Genomic DNA, 24,881 nt, shown 5'->3' with positions numbered 1-24,881 from the left:
CTCTCCTAGGCTGCCATTCCCCTTTCTTCTAGCAGGACTACCAAGAGATACTTGAGGAAACTATTTTTATTTTATTTTGAGGTTAATTGGTTCTGATGGATGACTGTAATAGGGAATGAAAAAGAAAATATTAAAGGTGGCCTTTACTTCTAACAATAACTAATATTTGTGTTTGTGTTAACAAACCGGCTTTCTTAACTTTTAAATGTATATTTTTTAATTGATCAAAAATGTACTGATTTCTTGGAATTCGACAGGCACTTAAAATTTATTTATTTATTTGCAGCATTTCAGTTAACTAATTGTGAGGTGTTTTTTTTCATTTCTTCATAAAGGTTGGGTTTTTCAACATTCTGACTGTGACTCTAAAGACCTAGAATGGAAAGCACCATATGTCTGGGCAGTGGAAAGATTACGAATGGCAAAGATCGAAATGTAATATTGAAAATGGGATTTTCTATTATGGCTTTAAAAATATATTCTTGTTAAACTGAAAATTTTCTATTTTATTACAGGCTAAAATAACCAGAGATGGTTTAAGATGTGTTAAATTGCTAGCAAGATGCTCAGAGAGGCCCATGGGAGAGTAGGCAGGGCCTCTGGTGTTTTCTAACTGGAAAGGGGTAGCATGGAGGCCCTGGCAGTATGAACCAATGGCCTGAGTGGGTGCTTCCAGTTGGGACCCATATATGACAGCTGTTGCAGTTTGTCATAATCAAAGCATCTTCTTTTTTAGCCACTGTGACTGCACAAATCACACGGTGTGAAAAGTCCTCATGTGAAAGTGTTGCTTCATGCAGTTTGTGCCCTCATGCAATCACTGTTGGGCCCAAGAGCAATCCTGTATGATCATGTGAAGCAGGGCTGGCCATACCATTAGGCACAGGAGGGCTTTTGCCTCGGGCAGGAGGTGTTGGGAATTTGTGCACCAAGTGGTCTTCCCTATGTTTCCTGCTTCCCTCAGGTGCAGCACAGTTTTGATATAAGAACCTACTGCCAGTCCTGGCAGGTTTTGGACGTAGAATAGCGGGGCAGCATCCTCTGCTCTTTTCCCTCAGAAAGTAAAATGTCTTGGGCTAGCCTTGATGTGGAACATAAAACCATGTTATAAAACCACATTACAGAAACTCATTTCCTATTGGGGGGGAATTAAATAATTGAATATTTGGTATTTGACAGGAGTGGGAAATGAAGATACCTTTTTCTTAGGGACAACAACCTCAGAATCATGATGTCTGGTAATTTTTAAAAACGTCCCCAATGTAGTGAGGACTGAATTAATCCTAGCAAGTATTTTTGAAAAACTATATCATTTTCAGAAGTCTTTTACTTTCTTGGGCCCTGTGTTTCCCTATACAGTTCTAAGTGAATGACTCGATTAATCTTGATCAAATGACTATCTTCTGTTAGCTTTAACTGTTTTTACACTTGTATGTTCTATATTATTACTGGAAGATTTATTTTCATCTGAGATATAATTATATAGACAAAAACTATGCAAACCAATCCATCCCTGAGGAGGAGAGTATGTTTTCTTTTTCAGTGTTTATCACCCCTATTGGCACATAGACCTGGCGCTGAAATCCTGATCCCCATTTTGGAAGGTACAGCGCTGACTGCTGCCAGGTTTCTGTGCCAATGCTGTTGAACTTGACTTAGTGTTATTGAATGCTTATTCCTAGCCTGGTCAGCAAAAAGGTGTCCTGAGTGCTATCTTGTTGCAGAATTTAAGGTGTAAGGAATGTTGGCTTCCAGTCAAGGATTCTCCTTAGATTTCCTCTAATATTTAGAATTACAAGCTACCGGAATGCTTTCCTGCTTAATTCCTGCCATCAGTTAAAGGTTTGGATATCTGACACTGTCAAAGTCAGCAATGTGTAATATATAGACTATGAGAAAATTCACAGTGACATTGAAATAAAGCTGCTTGAAGACGCATAAATATGCTGCCTACCAATGGAAAGGACAGTCCAGTCCAGTAGCTCTTCTTTGAATAAAGTACACATAGTAGCTTATGCAAGCGCAGGCCAAAATGATATAACGCTCACTCTCCTTCAGCACCAACAGTGAAGAAAGCTAGCTGCTCTGTTGCATTTTCCCTGTTTAACTAGTACTGTAGCTCAGTAACTGCTAGGATACTTAAGAGCTGCAGGTGATGTCCAGGTTTCTGTGTAAAAGGGAGATGGGGCAACTATTGACTTAGAAGTAAAGGTAAAGGTAAAGGGACCCCTGACCATTAGGTCCAGTCGTGACCGACTCTGGGGTTGCGCGCTCATCTCGCATTATCGGCCGAGGGAGCCGGCGTATAGCTTCCAGGTCATGTGGCCAGCATGACAAAGTCGCTTCTGGCAAACCAGAGCAGCACATGGACTTACTGCTAAATCTGGACTGGGGTTGAGCCGTGGCACTGGTTGGTGTTCCTTTATTAATGTGCTTATTCAGAATAACAGGCAAATAATTGGTCAAGATCTTTTGAAAATAAAACCAAAAATGTAAAATGAGGGTGAAACGTAGTCTAGATTAGGATTTCTGTGTTCAGAATCTGTATTAGGACTCTACCGAGTTGCCTGAGCAATAGGCAAGTGAATTTAGACTTGCATCTTACATTCTAAACTGTTTTTCTTTCTAAATATAAAGGGTATTTTCAAAGCTCTTACAGGGTTTGGATTGAATTAAACTGCTTTTTACTTGGATGAATAGAAGACTGGTGCCTGGAATATGCTGTACTACATTGCTTATTGAGATCATATAGAAAGCTGAACTTTTTCAGCCTAAAAGCTAGCTATGTTGAAGACCTTATTTAAGAGAATTTCTTAGTAAATAATTGATCAAAAAAATATATCCCAAACAGAACTGAGCAACTGTCTAAGCTGAAAGAATCAGGATTTGACAAGCCTATTATTCTTCGTCATTATGGTGATATCAAGAAGGAAACCTTTCCCCAAAACATCAAAGGGCTGCCCAGTAAGAAAGTCTCTTCTGAGAGCCTGTATGAAAAACCACAGTTGCCAGTGATCAAACAAGCTGAGCCAGCCTTAAAAAAACTGCACTATGGATTGGTTGATGGATCATCCTTCATTTAATATCCTTTGAAAGTGTAACATAAAAGAGAATTCCATCTATCAGGAATGGGAGGAAACATTTCTACAACAAAGAAAAAGCATGGATTTAAAATTACTTAATTCACTTGGCAGGCAGGAAGCAAATTTGTTTAGGATTTCTGAGTAAACGTCTTTAAGGATTGAACTGTACAGTGGTACCTCGGTTTATGAACACAATTGGTTCCAGAAGTCTGTTCATAAACTGAAGCGTTCATAAACTGAAAGGAACTTTCCCATTGAAAGTAATGGAAAGTGAATTAATCCGTTCCAAATGGGTCCGCGGTGTTCGTAAACCGAAAATTCATAAACTGAGGTGTTCATAAACCGAGGTTCCACTATAAAAGGTTCTAGAATCTAGATCACTTTACAGGAGCAAGACATTTTGAAAAATCTGTTTCCAAATAATGGTGTGCGGTTTTATGCAGGTTAAGTCTGGAATCAAAAACGTGATTTTTGTGTGTGTGGACTTGCTTTAGAACTTTTTATCCAAACTGAAAAGAAGGAAAGTAGTGAGTCATGACCCAAGCATTTTCGTTCCTACTCACTTGAATGTCAAAATTTTAGATTACCTGCTGCTGATTTGAGAAAACAGAGAAGGACCCCTTATCACTTGAAGTTACTAAACCTCAAACTGTCTAAAGTTTTATATAGAAACAGGTCTTTGCATTTCTCTATCTATCTATCATCTATCTATCTATCTATCTATCATCTAGCCATCTGAGCAGACAAACAGCTGCCAACAGTGGTGATGTGGAAAGTCATTCATGATAGCATCCACTTTAGCACAGATAGGTACACTGCTGCGTACCACACTGCTTATAATTTTGAAGTTTGTAGATGGGTACTTGGTAAATCCTCTGAATAAGCACCGATCAAGTTTGAGCTGCTGTCAAACGTACGGTAGACAAGAAATAGAATGAGTAATTTACAGTTGCATCGCACAAGCCATTCATGATTGTACATCCCAATACTGAATCCTCAGTGCAATTTTTAGTTCAATTCTACATGTATTATGAGTGAAAAAAACAGGCACTAATATTAGAGTTGTTTCAGTCATGACTGCATGTCATTGTTGCAGGCACCTTTTTTAGTAGTTCACTGGGTGTATCTGGTGCTATCCGTCATACATACCCATCTCCCCATAGCTCTTTGGCAAGCTTTATTTTAAAATTATTTTTATAGCATTTTAAAGGTTCTTCATTATACCATAAATAGTAATGGCTTGAATGAGGACAATAAACTGAAGCTGAGTCCCGTCAAGGTAGAGGTGCTTGTGGTTTGGTAGCTTCTAGATCTGGGAAACAGAAAGATGACTGTGGTTGGACCTCCCTAAAAGATCAGGTCCATAGCTTTGGTGGAGGGCGGGGGGAATATGCCTGTATTCCACTTCCATGGAGTATCTTTTTCCAAGCATGGCTGGTTTAGCTTTCCTGGACATGGCTAGCGTGGCCATGATTATCCATATTCTTGTAATCTCCTGTTTGGACTATTGTAATTTGCACTACACAAGCCTGTCCCTGAAGATGCCTCAGAGATTGCAATTGGTGCAAAATGCAGCAGTCAGAGTTTAGATGGTGCTTTCAAGCTTGGGACCTTTTTACGTTGGTCCTCAGAAATCTGTATTGGCTTTGTTGTTGGTCACTGAACCCAATTCAATCTCTCTCTCCTGGTAGTTTGATGATCTGCTGCACATCTACGGTAGATTTCTCCCCTTTACCAGCAATAGTTGGTGCTAAGATACATTTCTGAGCACAATTCAAAGTGTTGGTGCTGACCTTTAGAACCCTAAATGGCCTCGGCCCAGTATACCTGAAGGAGCATCTCCTCCCTCCATGTTCAGCTGGACACTGAGATCTAGCTCTGAGCATCTTCTGGCAGTTCTTTTACTGTGAGAAGTGAAGCTACAGGGAACCCAGTAGAGGGCCTTCTCGGCAGTTACCGGTACACCCTCCCTGTGAAACACCCTCCCATCAGATGTCAAGGAGATAAGTAACCATACAACTTTTAGAAGACACTTGAAAGCAGCCTGTATAGGGAAACTTTTTAATGTGTAGTGTTTTGTTGATGTTTTTATATATATTGGAAGCCCACCAGATGGACGGGGTATAAATAAAATTTATTATTATTATTATTATTATTAAAGTGCATTATAATTAGACACCTGGAAATGCTATATCCATCTCAGACAAATTCCTTGACTCTTCATTTACCTACCCCTCTGGACATGTTGCAGTCTGTCAGAGTTACTCTGATCTTCCTTGTGGTGGCTTGTACACCAATATATTTAATGACTGTCCCGATCGTGCGTTACTTGGAACATTTACTCCTTCTGGACATGGCAGCGTTTGCTTCTCTAACAGGTAAGAAGAGACGTTCGAGAGGGCTTCCTAACATCAAATGTTAACTGCAGCAGGCACTGTGAGACAGTCCTTTGGCGGTACCTGCTGTACTGAATGTGTTGTTGTTGTTTAGTCGTTTAGTCGTGTGCGACTCTTCGTGACCCCATGGACCATAGCACGCCAGGCACTCCTGTCTTCCACTGTCTCCCGCAGTTTGGTCAAACTCATGTTCGTAGCTTCGAGAACACTGTCCAACCATCTTGTCCTCTGACGTCCCCTTCTCCTAGTGCCCTCAATCTTTCCCAACATCAGGGTCTTTTCCAAGGATTCTTCTCTTCTCATGAGGTGGCCAAAGTATTGGAGCCTCAGCTTCACGATCTGTCCTTCCAGGGAGCACTCAGGGCTGATTTCCTTAAGAATGGATAGGTTTGATCTTCTTGCAGTCCATGGGACTCTCAAGAGTCTCCTCCAGCACCATAATTCAAAAGCATCAATTCTTCGGCGATCAGCCTTCTTTATGGTCCAGCTCTCACTTCCATACATCACTACTGGGAAAACCATAGCTTTAACTATACGGACCTTTGTCGGCAAGGTGATGTCTCTGCTTTTTAAGATGCTGTCTAGGTTTGTCATTGCTTTTCTCCCAAGAAGCAGGCGTCTTTTAATTTCGTGACTGCTGTCACCATCTGCAGTGATCAAGGAGCCCAAGAAGGTAAAATCTCTCACTGCCTCCATTTCTTCCCCTTCTATTTGCCAGGAGGTGATGGGACCAGTGGCCATGATCTTGGTTTTTTTGATGTTGAGCTTCAGACCATATTTTGCACTCTCCTCTTTCACCCTCATTAAAAGGTTCTTTAATTCCTCCTCGCTTTCTGCCATCAAGGTTGTGTCATCTGCATATCTGAGGTTGTTGATATTTCTTCCGGCAATCTTAATTCCGGCTTGGGATTCATCTAGTCCAGCCTTTCGCATGATGAATTCTGCATATAAGTTAAATAAGCAGGGAGACAATATACAACCTTGTCGTACTCCTTTCCCAATTTTGAACCACTCAGTTGTTCCATATCCAGTTCTAACTGTAGCTTCTTGTCCCACATAGAGATTTCTCAGGAGACAGATGAGGTGATCAGGCACTCCCATTTCTTTAAGAACTTGCCATAGTTTGCTGTGGTCGACACAGTCAAAGGCTTTTGCATAGTCAATGAAGCAGAAGTAGACGTTTTTCTGGAATGTACTGAATGTAGGGCATAATTAAAAGGCTCCCACATTGTTTCAAGCATGACTCACTCCCTCGCAAACTAAAAGTGTGCTTCAAAAGCTTCCATTCACTCCACCCAGAACAGCGTAGACATCTTAAGGTAGCAGCTGGCACTGCTGTGCAGTGACAGCCACTGATCCATCAAGTTGGGCCTGGTGACCTGCCATTGGTTGGCTCAAAACACTTGACACAGCAGGTGGAGGTGCCTTGCTGGTGCAGCACTTCTTATACCCTTTCTTTAAAATCTTGTTTAATTTACACGGTAGTTTAGAGCTCAAGGTAGGCCATGTACCAACTTGCTGTGTAGAATCAGAGCCTTGTAGAGTTCAAGTATCCTCTCAACTTGTGGTGAGTTAAAAGCATTCCATTGACACAAATTTTTTATATGGAATAGAATGGGAAGGGAGAGCAAAGTCTTTCACACCTAGTTTAACCCTATCAGCCTAGGCTGTGCAGCATGCCTCTACTGATTTGTGGATCATAGCCTTAGCAGATGAAAGTGTGGGTTTTTTGCCTTGGATAATACCACAATGGGATATAATATATATGATAGGTCATTGATTCCTGTAAAGTATGCCTAGAATAAGAACCAGTGTTAACATGGGGTTTTCCAGGCACCTTCATGTTTTGCAGTTAAAAAGCAATGGCTATGTTACGAAATAATTTTGTGACTCTCTTAAGGCTGGATTCTTCATTCACAGCCACTGTGCACACCTGTGTTGAATGCTATATGAAAATATAGACGAAGCAATAAATATGCAAATTACTATGTTAATTAAAAGCACCAAGATCAAAGTAGACAGCTTGAGTTACCCATTATGTTTTACTAAATGGCACCGTGAAAAACTGGCTTTTGGTTTCTGCAGCAGCAGCATAGCAATGATATTTAATCAGGAAGGAGGCATGGTGACTAATAAAGATGGAGAAATACTACGCCAGTGGAAATGGCCTGGGGAAGGGAAGCTTGATGACCCAGTTATTATGCAGGTAGCATTTATTCTTTTTTTTATTCAATTCTTTTTTCTAATACTGTACTGCTTTCCTTCTGGGGGATGCTGTTATTTACAGTGTTGTAAATTATTCAGCTAACAGAAGTAGCTAACTACCTAAGCTACCTCACAGTAAAATTAATGAGGAATGAAGTTTAATGAAGAAAATGGTACTTTGAATTAATTTTCTTCTTCCCAAGATTAAGCAGCACAAACACTACAATGAAGATTGAGCCATCATGGTACAAAACAGGATCATATTCATATATGAAATCCATATTTTTATAAATTACATGTGCTTTTGTATGAATGAGTTATTATAATATATTTATGTTTTTAAGTGTGTTGTAAGTTGCCTGGGACGCAGGTGGCGCTGTGGGTTAAACCACAGAGCCTAGGGCTTGCTGATCAGGTCAGCGGTTCGAATCCCTGTGACGGGGTGAGCTCCCGTTGCTCGGTCCCAGCTCCTGCCAACCTAGCAGTTTGAAAGCACATCAAAGTGCAAGTAGATAAATAGGTACCACTCCAAGCGGGAAGGTAAAAGGCATTTCCGTGTGCTGCTCTGGTTTGCCAGGAGCGGCTTTGTTATGCTGATCCATATGACCTGGAAACTGTACGCCAGCTCCCTTGGCCAATAACGCGAGATGAGCGCCACAACCCCAGAGTTGGTCACGACTGGACCTAATGATCAGGGATACCTTTACCTTTACCTAAGTTGCCTGGAGATATCTGTGTAACAACTGACTTAAGAAGCCTAATAATAATAAAACAGAAGAGAAGTGGGAAACTGCATTACTTTAAAACTGAACTGCTTTGCTCCTGTCCCTTCCTTTCCCCCTAAGGTAACATGCTTAACCTAGCACTTCTTAAACTGTCAAGAGTAGAAAAGTCATGTTTGCACTCGACCTTTCCTTGCTATGATGTAAGATTTGAAGTAGAGATAAAATTTTACCCCTTTATCTAGCAACCCAACCCTATGCAATCCTGGCAACTAGCTATGCTCTGTACTTGCTACAACTACCCCAGCAACCTACATCTGGCAAGAAGTACAGAAGCCTAATTATATCTTGCAATTATATGTGCCCAATTATATCTTGCAGACACTGGGTTTGTTTTTTTTAAAAGGAGTGTGGTAGAAAACTTGCTCTGCATGTGAAAGGTCCAAAGTAGACTTGGATGAGAACCCTGTCTGAAATCCTAGATAGTCATTGCCAATCAGTATTGACAGTAATGAAGTAGATAGACCAGTGGTTTTGATGATACAGTAGTTGACAGATTCCTGCATTCCCACAACAGTATTTCTGGGAAAGCACCATAGCTCATTTGTATCACACCTGCTCTGCATGCAGAAGGCCCTAGGTTCAATCCCTGGCACCTTCAGGTAATATGCCTGGGGAATTCTCCTGTCTGAAACCCCAAAGCCAGTCAAAGCAGAATAGACAATTCTGAGCTGAATGGACCAAACTGCTTTGGGGGAGGAATGGAACATCAGGCGGGAAGGGAGGTGGGATGGAGTATCCTGGAGAGGTGCACTGGAACACCATAAACAAGAGCTCTCTGGTTAGTGACAGATTTCCCTTGTGGCTTCCTATCTTCATTTTGGCAAATCTCCTAGCTGAACAATACTGTGAAGTACACATCTCTTATGTCTTACTCTAGGTTAACAAGTGCATCACTGTGAAGGTTGCAGGACGCTTTGCTGTTGGATTGCTTTACAAGTGGCGACATGAAAGCGTGCGTTTGTCTTTGTCACCGGTGCGAGGTGTGGCTGGTCCACAGTTAGAAAATCTGGTATGGTGCAATAGCTCATGAGGCAAAAAATCCCACACAACATGCCAGTCAGGCTAGAGCCTATAGGGAGGTTGCAGGGAGATAATAGCTCTCCGTGGTTGGTTGTGGGAGAATTTGGTTGCGAGAAGATGTGCAAGAAATAAAATATTTGTTGCACAGTAGTTTCAAAAGGAATAACATAGAAGAGGGCCGTTTCCAGCATACTGTTTCCATGCAAATGGACTTCTCCATTCAGTTCAAAATCAGGATTAGCTTGATATTTAAATTTATGGGAATAATATTGGAAGCCCTACACAAATGTTAGAGTCATAGTGGATTGCGTGTATCCAGGCAAGTGCAATAGTGAGACAAATGAATATAGAGAAGACACTACCACATTATTTTCTCCTACATCAGGGATAGGGACTCCCAATTCCCACCATCCCATAATATAACAAAGACACCACAGTCTCCAGTGACCTACAGTTTAAGGAAACCAACCCTGAGGTATGTGCTGACAGCACCCCTGAAATCTCTCACTGCTCGGAGATTGGGGTGCACATAGCAGTATTTTAAGCAGCTACCACATCACAGCCAGGAGCCAAACAGAAGTATATTGCTGTTTGGTTACAGGTAATCTGATGTCAGTCACACAGAATTTAGCTTCCGCTATTTTCTGATGGGGTTATGTGCTTCATGGCTGGTAGCAATTCAACAGCAGATGCAGTTGCCGAACAAAAGGTTCACCTGTTTCGTTGCTTGTCATGTAGCTATGGGAAATTATAGGACAAGAAGGAAAGAAAAATGGGTGGAAACTCAATGGATTGCACATAATTAAAGCAAGTTCTGTTGTTTGTTCTCTCTTGGTTTTCTAGAGCAAGATATTCACAGAAGTTAATCTACCATCTACATCAGTAAAAGGCTTTTCTAAAACACATGGCAAAACAGAAGAGACAAAAAAATCTCTTAAAAAAGAAGTAATCAGCTGTCAGAAACTCAATATTAAAATAAGTACGGTAAATGTAATTTTATTTTCACACTGCTACAGCTTACTTTTTTCTAACATTTCCTCTGCCTTTGCCCACCCACTAGGATACTGTAACAGCAGCATATTTTGCTACAATTTTTGTTATGCTGATTTAACAGCAGCGTATTTTGCTACAATTTATTTTGTTATGCTGATTTAACACCATAAAACTTGTATGCAAAATGCCCCTTCAGCTAATGTAGCTTTGATTCCTTATTTCACAATAACGTAAGAATATGTCTTGACCAACCCAATAGAAATGAAAGGCAGATGTACAATATTTGCAGCTGTTTACTGGAAGCTTGGGTGACACAAAAAGATTCCACATACCTGCAAATGCAGAAAGGAGACTGAATAAATATAAATAAGAGGGCGGGGAGATAACTGAGGATGGAAAGAAGGAGAAAGGGCAGAAGCAAAGGGGGCCACAAGACAGAAGAAGCAGGGGCCAAGAGAAAGGAAATACAAGTTGAAGCCAGCCAAGATTGTTGCCTACTGGTCTACTGGTCATGTCTATGACTTTGTACATATTCCTCCCATTTGATGGGTTGTACTTTGATGAACTGAAAGGAGAAGGGAAGGAAGCAAGGGTTTGAGGTGAAGGGACAAAGGAAAGAATGAAGCAGGCAGATTAGGAGATAACATGTGGGAAAAGCAGAAGCTGAGGTGGGATCAAGTGGAGGCAATAGAATAGAACAGAAATATAGGCCAAGAGAATGGAAAGTGGAACAAAGCAGCTGAGAACAAGGAAGAGAATACCAGCCACATAAAGGATCACATGTTGACTTTTTGTTATGTATTTTATATGTGACATCATATTTATACCCTGCCTTTCCTCCATGGAGATAAAGGCGGTGTACATAATTCTCCCCACCCCCTCACCATATTATCATTGAAACTCCTCTGTAAGGTAGGTTAGGATGATAGACAGTGACTCCCAGCAAGCTTCATGGCTAAGTAGAGATTGGAACCCTGGTCTCCCAGGTCTGACTAACCACTATGGCACACTGTTCAGTTTTAGGTTCCAGGTTCAGACTGCTTTGCTAGAACCTTTATTTAGTTTTTATCTTCTGGGAATGTTTGTACCAGCCATTCTATTGTTATCAGGTCCCTTATTACTTTTATTGCTTTTTCTTTGTTGTGCTGCTCAGAATTTGATCTGATTTCTGATTTTAAAAATTACCACAGGAGAGAATACCTAGAATTCCAGAAGGGGATCTAAGCCATGTCAAAGACTACAACCCTACCAGAGAATTAAAAGTGCTGAGATGTAAAATCAAGAATGTCCTAGAAGACTGGATGGAATATTACCGGATAGCCTTAGGTCAGTCTTTAATTTAGTAGCATAAGTATTGAAAGAGGATGCTAACACTTCTAAATTCAGAGGAATGATGAAATAAGTAATGACAGGGTTTATATTTTTGGCATTGGGTATTTAAATATATTTTAAAATTATAATCAGTATGTATAGACTAAACATTACAGTTCATCTGCATTTGTATCTGTTAATGTGATATTAACCTAACAGCTGCATCTGCTTTGCAAAAAGGGAATATGAAATCACTTAATGAAATTATATACTGCTTTATCTTGTTTTACATTTTTAATCTGAAAGGTACACTTTCCTATAACCATTGATTTCACATTTCATTAGTTTGTTTGCAGGGTATGCTTTGAGATTGGACTTTTGGTACTAATTATTTTCATTTATGTATACATGAAAATACATACATCACATAGTCATGTGTGATTGATTAAAAATAACCCCACATGATATATGTATACATGTGTGAACTAAGCCAGTATTCTGTGTGTGATTTCATTTCCCTTAGTTCCACAGCCTATTGTATTGACAGGAGAAACAGGAATACCGGTATTTCCTTATCCTACATCTCCAGGGCACTCACCATATATAGCAGAAGAACACTTTGTGTTCTTAGCTTGAGTTTGAGCTGATCATTTGTCATGCTGCCTAGGGCTAATGGGAATTGGATCCAACAACACCTGGAAGGCAAAAGGTTCACCCTCACTAGGCTAGAAGATAAGAACTGGGACAATTTCTCTACACCAGAGCAAAGAGGTGAAGCGCTGGTGGAAGCTTGAGCCTAGGGGAAGCAGAGAAGCAGAGTGCAATGTGGTCTATGAACATTGTCTTTCCTTTGGCCAGCGTTTTATTGGAAGCAGATGTCTTGCTTGATCAAAATGTGATGTTAATTTTCGTAGCTATTTTCAAAGTTCTTCCTTTTCACAGTACAGAAACACTAAGCGTTATAAATAATAAAAATTAACATTTGGTTGCAATTATTTCTTAAGTGTATAAAAAGGTATTTTATACTCTTAACTTCTTAAAACAATATTTCCTGGAAGTTGTATGAATGGGAAGGACTCCACTTGAAGGGAACATTTTGCTTTGCACTTTCAGTTCTTGTGATGTGCAGTTGTGCTCACACAGTTAACTAAATTCCACATGCATCTAAGTCAGCTGTCTTATATGTGAGCTTAAGGCCTTTTTTAAGTTTGTTGCCTTGGTGGTGTATTGTTGCATTTCAGAAATCAGCTCACCACACACACACAGAACCTCAGCCTTCCCTCGGATTGCTGGCAGACGGTGCAAAACACAACATGCGGGTGCTTTCCTTGGCTTCCATACAGAGCAGGGAAAAGAGAATGACAGGGAGACCCCTACACCAGGCAACCATCCTCCTTTCCAGTCTGTTCCGTCTTGTGGCCCCACTAAAGGTGTGTCACCTGGTTCTTACAGGTAAAAGCACAAGAAGTCAAATGCCTACCAACTCCCTTTGCAATGGAGAGTAAATACTTCACCATTCTGTGAATATATTTAGGAATTTGATGTAGCACTATGACGACCCTTTCTTCAGTGCAAGCGTTTCAGTTTGCCAGATGGAACGATTCCCCCCTCTCCTCTGCCTGCAAGCTGCCAAGCCAATTTGGCTGGGGGCAGGCAGGGACCAAGGAAAAGCCTCATTGCACTAGTGGATAAATTTCCCAATTTGCTCAGAATATTACTTTTCTTTTATTAAAGTTAATTTTAAAACTTTGTGCTGGGTAAAGGAAAATAAATTGAGAAAATATTCCAAAGGGGCAGATGTAAAATGTTGAAATACTGTATTAATTCTTTTTTGAAGCGATGAGTTTAGTTTCCAAATCCTCTTAAGATAAAAAGGTAAAGGGACCCCTGACCATTAGGTCCAGTCGTGACTGACTCGGGTTGCGACGCTCATCTTGCGTTATTGGCCAAGGGAGCCGTGTACAGCTTCCAGGTCATGTGGCCAGCATGACAAAGCCGCTTCTGGTGAACCAGAGCAGCACACGGAAACACTGTTTACCTTCCCGCTTGGAGCGGTACCTATTTATCTACTTGCACTCTGACATGCTTTCAAACTGCTAGGTTGGCAGGAGCTGGGACCAAGCAACGGGAGCTCACCCCATCGCAGGGATTCGAACCGCCGACCTTCTGATCGGCAAGCTCTAGGCTCTGTGGTTTAACCCACAGTGCCACCCGCGTCCCTTAATTAAGATAGGTGCATGCTAAAAATTGGGTCATGAATTAACCACAGCACACATAAGCTCAACTGATAAATCACCAGAGAGGAGTGGAACAACTTCCTTTATACTGGGATCTTATACTGCTCTGATTAAGTGTTTTAGGAATTCTAACGTGCTGAATATGCAGCGTGTACCTACTAAAACGATACTGCAGAGGTGCGGAATCTGTTGCACCCTGTATGCTGAATTACAGCTTCCATTATCTTTTAATATTGACCATGTTGGCTGGGGATGATGGGACTTGGAATTCAACAACACCTGGAAGGCCAGAGGTTCCCCACATATGCTGCATTGTATGAAACAGTCATTAGAAATGGGTTTACATTGCATATCAGCATAGATCCCTTAGAATTGCAGAAAAACTGTTGTGTGTTTATTTTCTCTTGCAGAGACTCTCATTTATTGAGCAGCATTTTCAGAACAAATAAACCACTCACAGCTCACCTTGATGTAAACAATGACACACTCCAAACCTCTCACAAAGCAAAGTAAGTAAAACTAAATACCATTTACTATGTTCTTTGAAGACTTACTAAGATTCTTTAAATGTCATTTATATTATTTGGAGCATATGTTTTAAGAATGACTCAAATATATATTCAGATGATTTTATAGTATTTTTACTTTGGAGAAGTAAGGAAAATATGACAATTAGATCAATTTAGAATAGCTTTGCATTATTTATATTATATATTTATTATTCTATTTATTATGTTATATTTTCCACTTTTCCTCCAAGGAGTTCAGGAGAGCATACATGGTTCTGTACCCTCCAACAATATTTCATCTTTGTAAAATAGACTAAAATTGATCTGCTTGCAATCCAGTGGCCTACATTTTACTATGTTTACTTGGATTCTGAAGTTGCAATCTGCAACTAGGAATGTGAAGAAAGCAGCGCTTTTCCTCTGCAGCAAGCGACCAATATTTCCTTACATTTGTAATGTTATCACTGTAACAGTGCTAGATTCAGTTCTGGTAGTCTTGGAAGCAAGTTGTTCTTGTTTTTCCACAGAAATAAGCATTTGTGTCTTACACACTTCAGGACCTTACCACTATTTATTCAGCGTCTTACCCAATTTTTGTTCGAAGCTGTCTTCAGAACTTGTTCAGCCAGTTTATCCACACAAAGAACATCTGCTAGGAGTTTTCTTTATACAGTACTAGTTTGGCTAGTTCTTCTGCTCTGAAGGATCAGAAAGAGCATCAAAGTGCTGTCGACACAGTTATACCTTTAGAAAACCATGGATTTCAGCTAAAGTCAGGACTCCGGGTTTATTTGTACAACAATGCAAGGAGAAAAGAAGTGTGGGCAAGGTGATTGAGCGGGTGGTTGCTGAACTACAGGCACGCCTGGAGGATGTGGACCATTTAGGTCCCTTCCAGTCGGGATTTAGGCCTCATCATGGGACTGAAACTACATTGGTCGTGCTGGTTGATGATCTCTGGCGGGCCAGGGACTGAGGTGAAAGCTGTATCCTTGTCCTGCTGGATCTCTCAGCGGCCTTTGACACCACTGATCATGACATCCTTCCGGACTGTCTAGAGGAGTTGGGGGCTGGGGGCACTGTTATACAGTGGTTTCACTCCTCCCTCTTGGGCAATGTCCAGAAAGTGGTGATGGGGGATGAGTGTTCAGACCCTGGACTCTCAATTGTGGGGTGCCTCAGGGCTACGTCCTCTCCCCCATGCTTTTTAACATATGAAGCCACTGGGAGAGATCATCAGGAGGTTTGGGCTGGGTGTTCACCAGTATGCAAATGATACCCAGCTCTACCTCTCCTTCAAATCTGAACCAGTGAAGGCAGTGAAGCGCCTGGGGTGAGTGTCTGAAGGTGGTTGGAGGATGGATGGCAGCTAACAGATTGAGGTTGAATCCTGACAATACAGTAGTACTGTTTTGGGGGTACATGGGGTGGGAAGGTGTGGGGGGACTCCCTGCTCCTGAATGAGGTAACTGTGCCCCTGAAGGACCAGGTGCACAGCTTGGGAATCATTTTGGAGGTCTCCCTTTTGAGCACAGTGGTAGGATTTGTTTTTTAAATAACTAGCAAGGAGGTTAAGGTTAAAGGATATAAAAAATAGTAATAGACATCATTACAAAGCAAAAATACTAAAAAGGCAATTTACCAAGAAATTTGTTTATAGGTATGTGTGTTCACGAAGAGTCAGACACAACTAAACAACAACAACAACGTGTTCAAAGATGTGAGGATGAGAAGGAGACAGACAGAATGTATATACAGTACACACATACTTAAGTTGGCTTCAGTGTCATTCAGTGTCTTCAGGGACCCTTGAAAACTATAGGGATCTAGAGCAAAATATTGTAAGCCCCTTTGCAATGTTAATTAAATGAATAACTAAACAGAAGAGCTACAGTTAGCGACAAAATGTTGGATAGCCCTCAAGGAAATAGCTGATCCCAAAAGGCACATTAAAAGTTGTAGAGAAAAAGCATAATGATGACAAAAACAATGATATGATTTTGCAGCAGCCTTTTGAATTACCTGGGAAACAGAGAGACTTTGTTAGGTAGATCAAGTAAGTGTAAGCTGGTTAAAGTTTTGTTACTTCAGTTCATTCGCACTCCAACTTATGCTCCTTTTTACCACTGCTTTCTCATGACAGTGAAAAGGCATGTACTGCATCACACAGTGCCTGCCCTGTAGTCCTTCGAAGAATGATGCTGGGAGATGAAGTGAGGATATGCAGATGCAGCAACCATCAGATTCCATATGTTACAGACCTGGAATACGACCACATTATTAACAACCAGGTGTCTTCCTCAGAGCAGATCACTGTGGTCTGTGTGACTACTTCAGTGAGAGCGGCAGATTATGACCCCAGCACAGATAAGCACCTAGAGCAGCTCTATGAGAGAAAGAACAAGAACAGGAGTATGCCATGTACACAGGTAGGGCTCTCGGGTGTTGGTGTCTTAATCGCATCAGTGACCCAGTTCACCTGTTGACACTCAGCCAAGCTATGGCGAAGCATGAACACACAAAAATTGCAGGTGCCTCATTGTCCTGCTGGCATGCTAGCCAGAGCTAAATTGTGGGTGGCTTAGTCTTACGTCCAAACCTAAGTTTATGGTTTGTCTTGCTCCACACAAACCATGAGCTGTAACCAACATTTGTTCTTGGTTTGTTCCCCAGACAAACCATGAGCCCAAGTTTGGATGTAAAGCTAAGTGAAACCATGGTTTAGGTCCAGGTAGCATGGCATTAACAGGAAATGGGGAGGGATATTTTCCTGTGAGTACCCACCTGCTTGCTTGTTCACACTTAGCCATGGTATAACTTAGTATTGCATTTGAACTGGGCCGATGACTGATGTAAAAGCAAGATGATTTTGAATAACATCTTGGTGTGAAAAAATTGCTTCATTTTATATTTTTGACTTCTTACAAGTACAGAGAAATTGGGTTGTTGGCATAGGAGTTTAATGCCACGAAACCTCCATTTACATTATTTGTGGATTGGGGTACAAGCCTAGGGTTGTCATATGACCTCTTTTTCATGGGTATGTAAAATGAGTCGTCCTAGCGATCCATAGTTAAAAGTAGAAGTTGGCAAATGTGTCCTCTTTTTTGCTCTTCAAAATATGACAGCCCTAAGATGGGTGAGTTTTTTCTGAGCATGAATGCTGCTGCTGTTTCCCTAGTACACACTAGATCTAAATTAACAGTAGTACCCCCCCTTTTTTTTTGGTAAGGTGGGAGTACATCAGAGGGACATTCTGACAATTAGGCTTGTCCATCACTAAGTTAAATGTACTTGGGCCACTTGCCAGGGTGAGCAGTAAATAGCTGAATAATTCAATTCCTTTAATGCTGACTTGTTCAATGGGAACATTGTGCTCTGACATCTGGTAGAATAAGATTTATTATTGCTATTGTTGACCTAGTCTTATAATGATGCTGTCTTTGTTTTTGTAGGGTCACCTAGACTCTTTTCGCCTACTCAAATACGATATTGGGTCTGCAGATGAGTTTACAGGCCACTGTGGATCACTACTAGTGAAAAGGCATAATATTGCTCCTGGCATGTTTTTGGTAGGTTATAACCTTCCTGTCGCACATCCAGGTCCTTTCAACTCATACTGAGCAAATGGCTTCCAGATCCTATGGCTGGACTCTACTTCTTATGTTCTTCGTTCAAGACCAGGGGTCCCCAAACTTATCTTGCCGAGGGTTGGTGCCGCCAGCGCCAATCGTGCTGCAGGCCGGAGCGCGCCCATACGTGTGCACACACACGATTTCTGGCGCACTTCTGGGTTGCCAGAACACCGGAAATAGCTTGTGCACATGCGCATGGGCCTCCTCTGGCCCAGAAGTGCGTCAGAAATAACGCTTGCGCATGCGCACAGGCTATTTCTGATGCTCCAGCAACCCGGAAGTGGGAAGCCGTGCCACACCGTGCTGGTGAGAGCGAGCGGCGGCAGCAGCAGGCGGCAGGAGTTGCCGGGGGCCGCATAAATGAGCCTCATAGTCCTTAGTTTGGGGAAGCCTGTTCAAGACAGTCCATTCCCCATTTTGTAGCAAATGGCGATGTAGCACAAAGACATTGCTGACATCTTCCTCTTGTCCATTGGGATCAGTGCCATCACAACAATTGGAACATAAGGATGAATGGTTTCGTTCTGCAGAATAGTGAAAGATATGGCACTGATTGGAAAAAGACATAAAATTCCAGTTTCTCCCTCAAAGGGGTCTGGTAAGAACAACTGCTCATGTTTCTGATCTGAGAACTAAGGCAAATATCTCTCTATTCTCTCACTATTTTAAATAGATAGGTAAAGGGGGAGAGATGGAAGCACTATAGTGAATCAGCCTAAAATTTGTTCTCAGCAAATGATATGAACTCTAGGAAGGTGACTCCTCCACCTTATTTTCTGAATGTGGATTGTGGAACCTAACAGAAGCAAGAACGAAATAGCTGGCATGATCCCTTCCCAATGCAAGGGACATGTTTGAAATACTCTGAAGTGGCAGGACAAATACTTCCCAGGACTGAGAGTAAGGTTTATTCTTACTGGGGCAACTGGACGTCTTCTCCATGGTTACTAATGAGCACTTATTCCATTGGGCATTGTATGCCTGTATCCAGTAAGCAGTGTATACCTGCTCTCCCAGAAGCAAATAAATAAATGAGTGCATTGGACTCACCTGAAGGGTATTTTTACATGCTAGCATATTGTATTCCTCTCCAAGAAACAAGCAAGCAAGCAAAATATCTCTCTGCAGTCACCTCTAAGCAACTGTAACTTCTAAGTTTGTCCAGCAGAGGGCCCCTGTCCACCTACATCCTAGATTTGTTAATCTATAAGAGATTTCCCTTCCATTTTAATCTGTTGCAGCTACTTCCTATTTGCAAATTACTTCAGTTTCTGAACCACTACAGTTGACTCCTCAATTTCAACTCGGTGAGGAAGTAGGTCTCGTAAAATATATGGTTTTCCAGGGTTATTATGAATGTTTGTGCAAACTGGGGAGCACGAGTTAAAAAAAGGAAAAGTTATGTGAAAACAATTGTCACAATATAGCTTAGTCTTTACAAACTGACAAATACCAAGTGTTTTATAATAATCGATTGTTGTGAATAAAATATGTGTCATGAAAGAGCAGAAATATAGTGTCATCTGTCTTCTGGTTTGTGCACAGTCTTTTCAAATTTGACTTACCTGAATCAATTACCTTAACTGATGAAAGGCCTTTTGCACTTGATTGCTTTTTCCCAATCAACTGTCAAAGTAGGCCAATTGTTTCTCTTGGTGTTAGTTGAGAATATAGGAAGCTGCCTTTTACAGAGTCAGGCCACTGATCCACCTGGCTCAGTATTCCGGCAGGAGCTCTCCAGGTTTCCAGACAGGGGTCTGTCCCAACCGAACTGAAGATACCAGGGACTGGCCCTTGGGCTTTTTGCCTGCAAAATATGCACTCAGCCATTGAGCTATGACCATTCTTCTAGAATGCAGGGCTGCCTCTTTTTATGCAGGTAAAGAAACATTCTCCCCAAACTGTGCTACATTAGGATAAAAGAAATCCTTGAAACTATCCCATGGAAGTGATCAACCCAAACATTATTCAAGATACCTGTTTCAGTTTCCTCAACTTTTACATTTCAATTAAAACTCTCTCTAGAGGACAACATCAAAAGCTTTCAGGACTCCTTTGTTTGAGAGGGTTTCCATAAATGCAGACCCGAATCTGCCCAGGCTGCCCCGCATTTGACAATCCTGTGCATATCTACTCATAAGCAAGCCACATCACCTGTACTCAAGATAAATGGGTTACCAACCTGAAGCAGAAGGTGTCTCTTTTTGCAAGCTGGCTGAGAAACTTGTGTAGCCTAGAGCATGAAACATACAATTGGCTAAAAACAGCAAATCTTAATGAGCTGGATTACTGGCCTGCCACTAAACAAAATTAACTACCCCAGGAGCAAGATGGCAAATGCCCAGCTGAAAACAGTTGATCTAAAAAGGTTAACAATGTATTGCAGGTGACAAACTAAACATTAGCTCATGCTACAATACAGAAGAATGCCAGTGATGGAGGCATCTTAGCCAAGGTTTATGAAGGTGCCGGGTCTCTCCAGTGCTGAGTAAAGCTGTGATATTGTATTTAGTTCTGGGCAGTCAGTTCAGCAGGTGAGCAGGATGACTCATGATGGTGTGATATGGCCTGCTGATGAATTTAAAATTTGTAATGTGGCTCCAGACAAAACTGAGTCCCATTCTCCTGTATGTCTCCTCAAAGGCAGCTTTTGCATTCTACTTACAGGCTGATGTTTTATGTATTTTTGGCAGATGTACATTCAAGGAAAGCTGCTCTTTGCCAACTACATTTTCAATGGATACAGCAAATCAGTGAAAGATCTTCAAAAGCAGATTGCCCTGACAAGGAACAATTACAACAGGGGCTACCACTTACCCCCTGATTATAGATTGAGGTATTTTACTCTGTGTAGACATGCCTGTGATACATAGCTTTAAATGTGGTTTGTTGCAGCCCATCATAATAGATAATTTGGTAGATCATATGATGACACTTTCACAGAGTGGTGGAAGTTTGAAGTTGTTTCAGTTTCTTTCTGGTGTTAGGATTCAAAGTTTTAATTAATAGTTTAAAATCCACAGTAGTTTAATTGGTGTGTGTGTGTGGAGCTAAAATACAGCACACCAATTAAAATTTAAGGGCACACGGTTTTAAAGGCTACTTTAGTTTTAATGTGCCATGTAATATTCTTGAGATCTTCCATGTGCTGTCAGGTGAGATGCTCCTAGTCAGGCAAGCTAACCCCCGAAATCATTGCCAACAAAGGGGTAAAACAGGGTTGCATCTTAGCCCTGTATTTATTCAACTTTTTCTTAAACGATCTTGCACCTTGCTTGCACAGTGTGGATGGCCATTGCCTGAAGCTCAGCTCCATCCATGTTCCCATCTAACCTTGTCTATGGGGCTAAACCAGCAAATTATTTGAAGAATTGTTGTGACAAAGCAACACAGCAGAGAGAGGGGATGAGGAGGGCAGTATAGCTTTTAATGAGAGAAAGGAGAAATTCAGAAAGTTATATAAAAGTACAGTTTATATAAGTCAAGCATCAGAAGAATTAATAGAGAAGTTCAGAAACAAGAAATAATGTTTTATTACATAAAGTACTTATTCAAAAGTTACAATCTCCTATGTACATTCTTGTTAGTTTAGGAAACAGGTATGATTCCTTACACAAGAAAGAATGACAATCCAGCTGGTAGTGTTGCTCTTTCTCATGAAATACTTGCATTTGCCTGTATACACTTTGATAGAGTATCAAACAAATATTCAAAACAAAGGCAGCATAAATCTGGAAAGGGCTTCTTTAGCAAACAAGCTTATCAGCATCAAATTAAGCTAATATAAATGACTAGTGGATTTTAGCCCGTTTAAAAACGGGCGCTAGAGGAAGCGGCCTGCCGGGACTGGCTTGGCGGTGGCGGGTCTTCCCGCCACCACCAAGCCAGTTCGCAGCGGGGGCTTTTCGCCGTTTGCCTTCCCCTGAGGGGGAGGCAAACGGCGAAAAACCCCGCCGCGCCGCAATTCGGCTCCGGGACTGGCTTGGCGGTGGCGGGTCTTCCCGCCACCGCCAAGCCAGTCCGCAGCGGGGGCTTTTCGCCGTTTGCCTTCCCCTGGGGGAGGCAAACGGCGAAAAACCTCGCCGCGCCGCAATTCGGCTCCGGGACTGGCTTGGCGGTGGCGGGTCTTCCCGCCACCGCCAAGCCAGTCCGCAGCGGGGGGTTTTCGCCGTTTGCCTTCCCCTGGGGGAGGCAAACAGCGAAAAACCCCGCCGCGCCGCAATTCGGCTCCGGGACTGGCTTGGCGGTGGCGGGATGTTCCCGCCACCGCCAAGCCAGTCCGCAGCGGGGGCTTTTCGCCGTTTGCCTTCCCCTGGGGGAGGCAAACGGCGAAAAACCCCGCCGCGCCGCAATTCGGCTCCGGGACTGGCTTGGCGGTGGCGGGTCTTCCCGCCACCGCCAAGCCAGTCCGCAGCGGGGGCTTTTCGCCGTTTGCCTTCCCTCGAGGGGGAGGCAAACGGCGAAAAACCCCGCCGCGCCGCAATTCGGCTCCGGGACTGGCTTGGCGGTGGCGGGTCTTCCCGCCACCGCCAAGCCAGTCCGCAGTGGGGTTTTTTCGCCGTTTGCCTTCCCCTGGGGGAGGCAAACGGCGAAAAACCCCGCCGCGCCGCAAATCGGCTCCGGGACTGGCTTGGCGGTGGCGGGTCTTCCCGCCACCGCCAAGCCAGTCCGCAGCGGGGGGTTTTCGCCGTTTGCCTTCCCTCGAGGGGGAGGCAAACGGCGAAAAACCCCGCCGCGCCGCAATTCGGCTCCGGGACTGGCTTGGCGGCGGCGGGAAAAAGGGGAGGAATTCCTCCCCTTCTTCCCGCCGCTGCCAAGCCAAAGCGGGCCTCCCTCCGCGCCCGCTGCCGCTTCGGCTTCCTCGGGTTCCCCGAGGAAGCGCCGTCCCATGCCGGAGGTGTGCGGCAAGGCTGCCGGGGGGGGGAGTGCTTCTCTCCCCCGCCGCCTCACCGCGCACCTCCAGCATGAGACTGGGCTTCGGAGCGGCGGTTGGCGGAGCGGCAGTTGGCTGTTCCCTGTGTCCCGAGAGCACGGGTCCAATCCCTGTGTCCCTGGTTGTCCCTCCGTCCAATCCCTGTGTCTCTGGGGGACATGCGCAGTACCCCAGGGACACACGGGACATCTGGACGCAGGGACAACATGGACATTATTATATAGGATTAGAAGAACTTGAAAAAACAGACCTTTAGTTCTAGGAAACTTACGGTATATCACATAATCAAGCAACTGTCAATCTCCGCACAATATACCGTATATTCCGGTGTATAAGACGACTGGGCGTTTAAGGCCCCCAACTTTTCCAGTTAAAATATAGAATTTGGGATATACTCGCCGTATAAGAAATATGACCAGGTGTATAAGACAACCCCCGACTTTTGAGAAGATTTTACTGGGTTAAAAAGTAGTCTTCTACGCAGGAATATACAGTAAATTCACCTCCTGAAAACAGTTTGCCTCAGTTGCAGCATCTCTTTTCTGCTTTCTGGCTGAAAAACCAAGTTCCCTATCTGTATAAATGAATTCCATTCCAAAGCAGCAGCAGTGAGGTAGAGATGGGACATCACCTCATATATTGATGAGAAATCTCTCAGCTGAATGTACAGGCTTAACCTTAAGGTAAATTCGCAGAGGGAATTGACTTTCCCACTGTGATCATAGGCTACTACAATGGCAAGGAGAGAGTCTGAGGCTATGTACAGACAACTTTTCAGAAACTTGATGGCATTTTAAAGCTGCCATTATTCTGCAGAAGAGTACATAGCCTGCAATACAGAGCTTAGGAGAAAAGCTACCAACTTGGCCTCTCCTCTGCACTAACCTGTGGTCCTCCAAATGTTGTTGGACTACAACTCCCATTATCGCCATGGTCAGCAATATCTGAGGCCACACAACTACCCCCGTTTTAAAGGCATGCAAAGGGTGACTGGGATTTATCCAGACTGAAGCCATCCTTTATAGACCTTTTTGTGTCCAGTATTCTCTTTCAGCATCCTCAAGTGCTGCCTGCTTCCCTCTACTGATTAATCTCATATGGTCTCTGGCTAGCAACTTTTTAATTTGGTGTGACAAAAAGCTCTCTCTGCAGAGGTTGTGTGTTGGATTGGTGCAGAGTCATTAAGATCTTATCTGAATCAGTAAAAGTTTCCCTCAGAGCTACTGCATGAGGAAAAATAATACCGGTACATACTGTGCCTCCAGTCAGCAGGTATAAAGACAGGACCGACCCACATTCATTAGTGAAGTGCCTGAACAGTGAGCCAGCACTGTGCATTGCATAACTAGCTGTTGCCAATATCATTTAGCAAGAAATTCATCTTCAGTAGAAAATCAAGTTATAAACAACAAACAATAGACAAAAACTGCAGTGCTGATGAAGCAGATATTTGCCCCTCTCACCTTCTATTTTACTGCAAACTGGAGAAGTATGTATTTGCACAATGAAGAGTAGGGTTTTAAAAAAACCATAGACAATGAGTTTTGGATTCTAGACAAGAAGGAACAAATCTAAGTATGAACCATGATATGTCAAGTAATGGTTGTTTAAGAGCCGTAAAAGACACCAAAGATATGGAACAACATTCAAGAGAAAGTAAAAACCTTTGGGTTGCTTATCTTAAAATACCCTTTCTGGGCTTCACAGCCACACTGAATATTGCAAATGATTCAGTGAAAGTGTGAATTTAATTCAACTAATTTGATATCAGAAA

The 24,881-nt window shown here is 42.5% G+C and overlaps 1 protein-coding gene and 1 long non-coding RNA gene across 3 annotated transcripts in view; one reads left to right on the top strand and one right to left on the bottom strand.

Annotated features, from left to right (window-relative positions):
* The window catches only part of LOC118090829 (uncharacterized), a 40,405-nt gene that overhangs the window by 6,910 nt on the left and 8,614 nt on the right, over window positions 1-24,881 (top strand). The window contains exons 6-17 of one of the 2 annotated variants that reach the window (XM_035127078.3): window positions 336-435; window positions 2,852-3,082; window positions 5,312-5,461; window positions 7,565-7,685; window positions 9,347-9,478; window positions 10,333-10,473; window positions 11,673-11,808; window positions 13,035-13,245; window positions 14,441-14,539; window positions 16,683-16,968; window positions 17,995-18,111; window positions 20,868-21,010. In XM_035127078.3, the coding sequence (XP_034982969.1) occupies window positions 336-435; window positions 2,852-3,082; window positions 5,312-5,461; window positions 7,565-7,685; window positions 9,347-9,478; window positions 10,333-10,473; window positions 11,673-11,808; window positions 13,035-13,245; window positions 14,441-14,539; window positions 16,683-16,968; window positions 17,995-18,111; window positions 20,868-21,010 (1,867 nt within the window). The remainder of the gene's footprint in view (window positions 1-335; window positions 436-2,851; window positions 3,083-5,311; window positions 5,462-7,564; window positions 7,686-9,346; window positions 9,479-10,332; window positions 10,474-11,672; window positions 11,809-13,034; window positions 13,246-14,440; window positions 14,540-16,682; window positions 16,969-17,994; window positions 18,112-20,867; window positions 21,011-24,881) is intronic. The other variant, XM_060279707.2, reaches the window with a different exon arrangement.
* On the bottom strand, window positions 16,177-20,873 carry LOC148684599 (uncharacterized). Its single transcript, XR_015945829.1, has 2 exons — window positions 19,740-20,873; window positions 16,177-16,925 (listed from the first exon to the last, which is right to left on the bottom strand). It is a non-coding gene; the product is annotated as an uncharacterized LOC148684599 (long non-coding RNA).

This window comes from Zootoca vivipara, chromosome 9 (genome assembly GCF_965207765.1).
Source record: "Zootoca vivipara chromosome 9, rZooViv2.hap1.1, whole genome shotgun sequence".
NCBI classification, from domain to species: Eukaryota; Metazoa; Chordata; class Lepidosauria; order Squamata; family Lacertidae; genus Zootoca; species Zootoca vivipara.
The sequence above is the reverse complement of the archived record's forward strand: the minus strand, read 5'-3'. Positions and strand labels throughout refer to the sequence as shown.